This window comes from Tinamus guttatus, unplaced genomic scaffold (genome assembly GCF_059628265.1).
Source record: "Tinamus guttatus ecotype Peru unplaced genomic scaffold, ASM5962826v1 Tinamus_guttatus_pri_ptg000094l, whole genome shotgun sequence".
NCBI classification, from domain to species: domain Eukaryota; kingdom Metazoa; phylum Chordata; class Aves; order Tinamiformes; family Tinamidae; genus Tinamus; species Tinamus guttatus.
In genome coordinates this window covers 11,835-19,452 of record NW_028288628.1, presented here as the reverse complement: position 1 = coordinate 19,452, position 7,618 = coordinate 11,835, and the positions used below count along the sequence as shown (strand labels likewise).

The window sequence follows — 7,618 nt, the reverse complement described above, 5'->3', positions numbered from 1 at the left end:
GGATTTGTGTATATTCTTCTGTATAGTTCAAGGGTGTTGTTGGAGCTGCCACGTTGGTGAATTCTGGGACCTGGGGCTTCTTCCTTGCTGGTGCCACGTGCACTCTTAAGACCTAGAGGCTTCCCTCTTCCCGTGGGAAGGATGCAGCTGCTGCACTCTCCAGTTGTAGATTTGGCTGCAAATGGAGAGTGAGACCTTAAGTCCTCATGCATTGGATAGAGAGTGAGATTACACAAAAGTTGAAGTTTTTGAGAAGAGGGGTTTGGACTGCTGTGATGAGGCATGGGGCTTGGACAAGCATCCTGACTAGGAATTTGCTTGCATGCAGCTGGCTTTTATCCCCCTTCCATGCTGTTTTCCCTTGCAGGATCCTGCAAACCTACCCTCTTCTTTCCATTTCTCTACCCTTGACACTTATATAAACAGCTTCCCTCCTAGAACATGTCTTTGCCATGTCAAGTAGCAGCACACTTATCATTGAGTTTCCCCCTTATCAGCTAAAGTTCATGTTAGCTTTCTTCAAGCACTATTTTTCCTCAAAGCACTTGTCAGACACTGCATTGATTGCTATCAATCTTACTTGCCATCTGAGAATCACAGAATCACAGAATGGTTGAGGTTGGAAGTGACCTCTAGAGGGCTTCTAGCCCAACCCCCCTGCACACGCAGGGGCACCTGAAGCATGCGCCACAGAGTGGCGTGCAGGTGGGACTTGAAGATCTCCAGAGAAGGAGACTCCATAACCTCTCTGGGCAGCCTGTTCCAGGGTTCTGTCACCCTTACAGTAAAGGAAGTTCTTCCTCACATGGAGATTAAATTTCCTGTGTTTCAACTTACACACATTACCCCTTGTCCTGTCACCGACCACCACCGCGAAGAGCTTGGCGCCATCCTCCCTACTGTCACCCCTCAGGTACTTGAACATGTTGATGAAATCTCCTCTCAGCCTTCTCTTTTCCAGGCTGAACAGGCCCAGCTCGCTCAGTCTTTCCTCATACGACAAATGCTCCTGTGCCTTAATCATCTTTGTCACTCTACCCTGGGCTCTCTCTAGAAGTTGAATGTCCTTGTCCTGGGGGGTCCAGAACTGCACCCAATACTCCAGGTGCGACCTGACCAGAGCTGAGTAGAGGGGGAGGATCACCTCCCTCGACCTGCTGGCAACACTCCTCCTGATGCAGGCCAGGATCCCATTGGCCTTCTTGGCCACGAGGGCACACTGCTGCCTCATGGTTAACTTGTTGTCAACCAGGACTCCCAAATCCCTCTCTGCAGAGCTGCTTTCTAGCAGGTCACCCCTAATCTGTACTGGTGCCTGGGGTTATTCCTCCCTAGCTGCAGGACCCTGCTCTTGTCCTTGTTGAACCTCATAAGGTTCCTCTCTGCCCAACTCTCCATCCTGTCTAGGTCTCTCTGACTGGCAGCACAGGCCTCAGGAGTGTCGGCCACTTGGTGTCATCTGCAAACTTGCTGAGGGTGCACTCCGTACCCTCGTCCAAGCCTTTGATGAACAAGTTGAAGAGCACTGGGCCCAGTACTGACCCTTGTGGGATGCCACTGGCTACAGGCCTCCAACTAGAGTTAGACTAGACTGTGGCCATAGCCACAACTGTGGGCTGCATTTTGTTTTGAAGGTCGCCTGTAGTATCTGTTGCTGTGCATCCACTTGTTGAAGAGTGTTTCCTGCTCCAGTTTTTCCCTTGGAATTGAGGTGCAGCTTGAAGCTCTCTCTTCCCATTCCCCATGGCTTCTCCCCTGCCTTTGAACCATTTCTTTCCACAAGGTGTATTTCCAGGCTTTCGCTGCTTTGCTCACCAGCTCTGTCTGGTAAAATAGCCCTACCTCCTCTCACCCTTGCTTCTATAAACCAGCGTCGATATCACAGCTTTCTCCTCTCCTTTCATTCTCCTTGTCTAAAGGGCGCGTTTATGTTTTTAAATAGAGCATATATACAATAAAAAGTCACTAGATAGAGTCAAAAGTGAGTTTCAGCCTACTTAGAAGCCCTCTGGTTATCTATTACCACTTCCCAGTCTGATGTGTGCAGTGGCTCCTGGTAATGCTTTGCTCCCTCCCCCGGCCCGGGCGGGCCTTTCCCCGCCACAGTGGCCGCCCTCGCTGCGGCCGCCCCCACCGCTGCCCTCAAATAGGCGCCGCTGTAGTCAGGACCTGCGCGGCCTCCATGGTCACGGTGGCGGGTACCTCCCCGGGCCCCGGCACCTGCCCGCGGCTCCCGGCCAAGCGGCGGCGGGCAGCGGCGGCTGGGGGCGAGAGTAGCTGCGAGGTGGAGAGCCTGCTGGAGCTGCAGGACTTCCGTGACTACGGCGAGAGCTGGTACTGCTCCCACAAGGGGCTGGAGAGCCGCTTCCAGCCGCAGGAGCCTCTCGCCCAGCAGCCACAGGTGGGGCAGCCCTGGGGCCGGGGACTGTGCGGCGCGGGGCGCGGGAGCCGCTGAACCCTGGCGTGTGTCTGTGCGCGTGCAGGTGACAGCTGAGGCGCGCTGCAGGCTCATCAGCTGGCTCATCCCCGTGCACCGGCAGCTGGGCCTCTCCTTCGAGAGCCTCTGCCTCGCCGTCAACACCCTGGACCGCTTCCTCACCACCACTCCCGTGGCCGCCGACTGCTTCCAGCTGCTGGGGGTGACAGCGCTGCTCATTGCCAGCAAGCAGGTAGGGCCCCAGCTTCCCTCCACTAACTGTGCCGGGGAGGGGACGTGTCCCCCCACGCAGCTCCCCTCCTGCAGAGAGGGGCAGGCGGGCAGGCAGCTTGTGTGCCCTGCAGGTGGAGGTGCACCCGCCGCGTGTGAAGGAGCTGCTTGCACTCTGCTGCGATGCCTTCACGCGCCAGCAGCTCCTCAACCTGGAGTGCATTGTGCTGGACAAGCTGCACTTCAGCCTCGCGGCTCCCACCGTCAGCTTCTTCCTGGAGCACTTCACACGCATGCGCATAGCCGCAGCGGGCAGCAATGCCACTGAGGCCCACGACGCCTGCAGCCTGGCCCGCGGCATTGCCGAGCTCAGCTTGGCTGACTACACGTTCACCCGCTACGCGCCCTCGCTGCTGGCTGCCGGCACGCTGGGGCTGGCCGACCAACTGCTGCGGCACCGCGCGCCCCTCGACCTGCGCCTCAGTGGCTACCCGCGGCGCCTGCTGCGCGCCTGCATGGCTGAACTGCGGCTCCTCGTGTCGCTCAACGGGGACTCCCTGCCCCAAGTGCTGCCCCCCGGCCTTGCCGAGAGGTGCCCACAGCTGCACGGCAGCGCCTGAGCTGGCGGCACTGGCACAAGTGCCTCCAGGAAAGACAGCGCTGGCCCCACCCCTTGCCCAGCTGGCCACCTGTGGCCTTGGCCCATTATCTGTGTTATTTGTGCTCCCTGAGGGTGTCCCATCAACACAGCACGGGATCATCTGAGTTTTAGAAGTCAGATGGCATTTAGCACATCGTTGTTTTACAGCGATTGCATTCATGGACTGCTCTTTACATGTGGTGTGTAAATAGTGTACACAGTCCCACATACTCAAGTACTGTCTTATTTATTTGGAAGGTGGTTTGTAAAGTGAATGGCACTGCAGCAGGTGGGAGAACCAGATGAATATTCAATAAACACTCTTTCTCACTTGTCATCTGTACTTGTTCATCTGCTTGCGGGCTGCGTACATAGCTGTGACAGGAAAGGCACTGTCACACAGTGATTCGATCTCAGCAGTTAATTCCAGCCTCTACCAAATGATTACATGTGATGGTGTCATTCTGCATTTAAAACTGGCATGCACTTCCCTGGTAATGGCTCTGAAAAAAGTAAATAAAAAAATATATAAAAGTTACCCCTGTGTAAGACAAGAAAATGTTAAATAGTAGCACAACTCTGAAGGCACCACAGCATGACAAAAGAAGGCATCACACTTCACATAGCAATATATTTTGCTCTTCATTTTTATTACCTTTTTATCTCTGCAGAAAGGTGACGTTAAAGCAGCATAGACGTAGGTAAATCCTGTACATTTCTAAGCTGCCCTGCAAGCTGCGAGTGTTTCAGAGCAGCACCAAGTGGCTGAAATGCCGGCCAAACTGGTGCCAATTCAGCATCCAGGCTTAAGCATTCAAGTGAACGCAGAAAAACCTCTTCTGTGTTGGAACAGCTCAGTCAGAAAGTGCCTATGATCCCAGGACCAGCCACGAGCACTCCCTTTAGCCTTCCTGGGGCACCTTGGTGATTGCAGGGGAAAGGACCTTGCCTGGTGTGTGGCTAAGCCAAGACGCCATAGACCGATCCCCTTTTTCTGACCCCTCACCATATGCTTTTCATGCCCCCTCAGCATAACATTTAATACATACAGTTACCTATAACATACGCTCTTATGTAAGGCGCATATGGCTTGGGCAGGTTAAGGCTGGGCGCTGCCCGCGGCCGCGCTCGCCCCGCGCTCAGCCCCGCGCTGCCGCTCCGCCCGCTGAGCGCGCGGGCGCCGTGGCGGGCGCCGGGGCGCGCAGGGCTTCCCGCGGGAGGGCGCGGGTCTCGCGCCGGGAGGGGCTTTTCCCGGCGCCGGGGCCGCGGGGAAGCGCTGCGCGGGCGCGGGGAAGGGCTGCGCGGGCGCGGGCGGCCTTGGCGCGGCGCGGGGGAGGCGGCCGCAGGCTGAGCGGCCCCGCTGCGCGCCCTCGGGGCGGCGCCGGCGCGGGGCGAGCAGAGGCGGCAGCTCCATGGAGCGGGGCGGCCGCAGGGCCTTCGGCAGCATCTGCCCCAACACGGTGCAGCTCCTGCCCGCCCGCCACGCCAAGAAGCCGGCCCGGCTCGACGGGGCCCCGCCGACGGCGCCGGGCGCCCGCTCGCCCCCGCGCCGGCCCCGCCGCCCCCTGCCGCCCCCCGCCGCCGCGCTCGGTGAGTCCCCCCAGCCGGACACCCCCACCCCACAGCCTCGTCGGCTCCTCACTCCTCTGTCCTTGCCCCCCGGACCCCAGCGCTCGCCCCCGGCGACTGGCAGCACCTGGCGGCGAGCACCTCCGTCGTCCCCGCGGCCAGCCCCGCAGCCGCGCACCAGGTAACTCCCCGCCAGGCTCGGGCTCCCACCCGCAAGCGAGGCAGAGCGCTGTCCCCGACAGCCGTTCTGCCCCGTGGCTGCTAAGTGCAGCCCGCGCTGATGGGGAAGAGCCGGGAACAGCTGCCGTGCCCCCATGGGCTGCACTCTAAATGCCTGTGTCAGGGGCAGAGCTGCCCTGAGCCGTCGCGGCAGGCGGCAACTCCACCATGGTGGCTGTGCGTGGCTGGGTGACACACTGCTCCAACCCCAGGCACTGCGAGGGCTGGGCACGCAGCAGCCACTGCAGCACATTCTGCCTGTGGTGTTAACACTGTGTACAGCCACGTCCAGCATGGCCCAGGCTGCGGCACATGGGCCTCACAGGTCCAAACCCTGGGCGTTTCGTTCTCCTCTCCCAGGGTTACCGCTCGCAGGATGAACCTGACTTCGATTTTCAGGAGTTCAAAGATACTGTGGATGATTTTATATCTGGCAAGTATGTTTTTTCTTACGTGAGCCCAGAGTGCCTGCACCTGCTCATCCCAAGTGCTACTGTGTCTAGGTGCCACGTTTGGTCCTCTCCTGTGTTCCCCCTGTTTCATCTGGGGCTTTGGGGTTGTAACTCTAACCTGGGGATGGTCCATAAGTCAGGTCACCTCTTCAGTCCTCCATAGAGACATATGGGGTGGCACCCTGCTCTTTATATCCCTCCCCTCCGCAACAAACTGAAGCGTTGCAAACTGAACTGCCTGGACATAGCACCTCGGGGAGATGTTTGGTGGAGAGAAGGTGGGAAAGAGAGCACACAGGGACATTTCCCACCCTAATGCCTGTGCGTTTCCTTTGTAGACACATCCGCCTTAATGCCACCACCGCTGGACTCTGCCGACTTTGATTTCCCACTTGGCGAGGACGTGGCCTTCAGCCCCTGTGCCCTGCAGCCTGAGAGCGGCGCTGTGCCACCACTGTCCTCGCAGGGCCTGCCTGCCCCAGAGCTCTGCTGGAGGGATGTGCCCGACCAGCACGAGAAAGCGCTGGGAGATGCCCTGGAGCAAAACAGCCAGGTGCGGATCCCGCAGTGCCCCCCCAGGGTGGGTCCTGCTGTGCTGTGTCCTCCCTGTGCCAGGGGTGGTGGTGCTGTCCTTGCTGGTCCTTCACAGCTCCAGGAGACCCTCACGCAGCGGCAGGAAGAGCTCATGTCGCTGCAGGAGAGCAACGTGCAGCTGAAGGAGCTGGCGAGCCAGGCCAGGCAGCTGGCGGCCGTGCTTGACGTGGGTGCTGCCCCCCAGCTCCTGCGGGGTGGGTGGTGCAGGGTGGAACGGTGTGGCTGTGCAAGAGGTGCACGGCAGGATGGGATGGGGTGGTGCAGCGTGAGGCAGGGCAGGATGGTGTGGGATGGATGATGCAGGATGGGATGGTGTGGGACGGGGCAGTGCTGTGTGGGTCAGGATGGTGTGGAATGGGATGGGATGATGCAGGATGGGACAGTGTGGGATGGCACAGTGCTGTGTGGGTCAGGATGGTGTGGGACGGGATGGGATGATGCAGGATGGAGTAGTGTGGGGTGGGGCAGTGCTGCGCTGGTCAGGAGGGTGTGGAATGGGACGGTGAAGGACAGGGTGGTGCAGGACAGGGTGGGCTCAGGGGGTTGCAGCTGTGCGGGCTGGGCTGGGCCGGGCCAGTGTGTCACGGAGCAGCAGCACAGCACACCGAAGTGGCTTCATCTCTCGCCATCAGAAGCTGCTGCAGCCACAGAGCCCTGACGGGGCAGCCCTTCCTCCTTCTCCTCCTCCTCCCACTCCTCCTCATCCCGCGGGGGCCGCCCCTGCGGCGAGCGGCGCGGAGGCGGCCGACGTGGACACCATGCTGCGGGACGTGTCGCAGCGCTGCCGCGCCGCCCTGCGCAGCCTCGGTGGCGGCGCCGAGCCCAAGCGGCCACGGTGGGGCCCTGAGCGGCTCGATGAGGCGGCGGGCGGCTGCCTGCAGGCCGCGCTGGGCCAGGCGGGCCGCATCCGCACGCTGACCTTCCCGCAGGGCAGCGCCTTCAGCCTGCGCACTGCCGACGGCAGCTACCGCTTCCGCTGGGTGCCACGCTGAGCGCCCCTCGGCACTGCTGCTGCTCGAGGTGTTCAGCGTGCACCTACAGAAGCGCTGAGGCGTTGGCTTCATGGGAGCCTCTGGTGCTGATGAGAACATGGGCGCTGCAAGCTCCTCCTATGGAGCTCTTGGAGCCCATAGCTCCCCTTCCAGCTCTTGGGAGAGAACATGATGGCTTCAGAGATGCTCCGAAGTGAAAGCTGCCCGGCTCTACGCAGAGGTTTTGATCAGTTGAACAGGAAAGTGTAAATCATGGGACAGTGAGGAGGGCTGGTGTACATCAAAATGGATGCACAGCCCAAAGCAGATTAAACCTGATAGACCCTCTCAATCATGGAATATGATCAAACCCAGCAGGTCTACCCAATTGCACTTATTGTCACACATGTGTGCCCCGGTAGGTGCCTTTTGGCACATATGTGGTGATTAAATTGCTTAAGATTGTTGTTTATTTCATAGAATCATGGAATGCTTAAGGTTGGAAGGGACCTCTAGAGATCATCTA

At 59.3% G+C, this 7,618-nt stretch overlaps 2 protein-coding genes across 2 annotated transcripts; both read left to right on the top strand.

The window, feature by feature from the left end:
- Positions 1-2,182: 2,182 nt before the first annotated feature.
- CCNO (cyclin O) lies at positions 2,183-3,267 on the top strand. Its single transcript, XM_088520620.1, has 3 exons — positions 2,183-2,401; positions 2,484-2,669; positions 2,782-3,267. The coding sequence occupies exons 1-3, from the start codon at positions 2,183-2,185 to the stop codon at positions 3,265-3,267; spliced, it is 891 nt and encodes a 296-aa protein (XP_088376746.1).
- Positions 3,268-5,465: 2,198 nt separating this feature from the next.
- On the top strand, positions 5,466-7,113 carry MCIDAS (multiciliate differentiation and DNA synthesis associated cell cycle protein). Its single transcript, XM_088520608.1, has 4 exons — positions 5,466-5,508; positions 5,866-6,080; positions 6,177-6,287; positions 6,754-7,113. The coding sequence occupies exons 2-4, from the start codon at positions 5,880-5,882 to the stop codon at positions 7,111-7,113; spliced, it is 672 nt and encodes a 223-aa protein (XP_088376734.1). The 5' UTR covers positions 5,466-5,508; positions 5,866-5,879.
- Positions 7,114-7,618: the final 505 nt, after the last annotated feature.

Bases quoted from the DNA above. Each gene is read 5' to 3' on its own strand.
- CCNO (XM_088520620.1), top strand. From the start codon at position 2,183: ATGGTCACGGTGGCGGGTACCTCCCCGGGCCCCGGCACCTGCCCGCGG. The intron at 2,402-2,483 runs GTGGGGCAGCCC...GTGCGCGTGCAG, and splicing joins CTCTCGCCCAGCAGCCACAG to GTGACAGCTGAGGCGCGCTG. The intron at 2,670-2,781 runs GTAGGGCCCCAG...TGTGCCCTGCAG, and splicing joins TGCTCATTGCCAGCAAGCAG to GTGGAGGTGCACCCGCCGCG.
- MCIDAS (XM_088520608.1), top strand. From the start codon at position 5,880: ATGCCACCACCGCTGGACTCTGCCGACTTTGATTTCCCACTTGGCGAG. The intron at 6,081-6,176 runs GTGCGGATCCCG...GGTCCTTCACAG, and splicing joins CCCTGGAGCAAAACAGCCAG to CTCCAGGAGACCCTCACGCA. The intron at 6,288-6,753 runs GTGGGTGCTGCC...TCTCGCCATCAG, and splicing joins AGCTGGCGGCCGTGCTTGAC to AAGCTGCTGCAGCCACAGAG.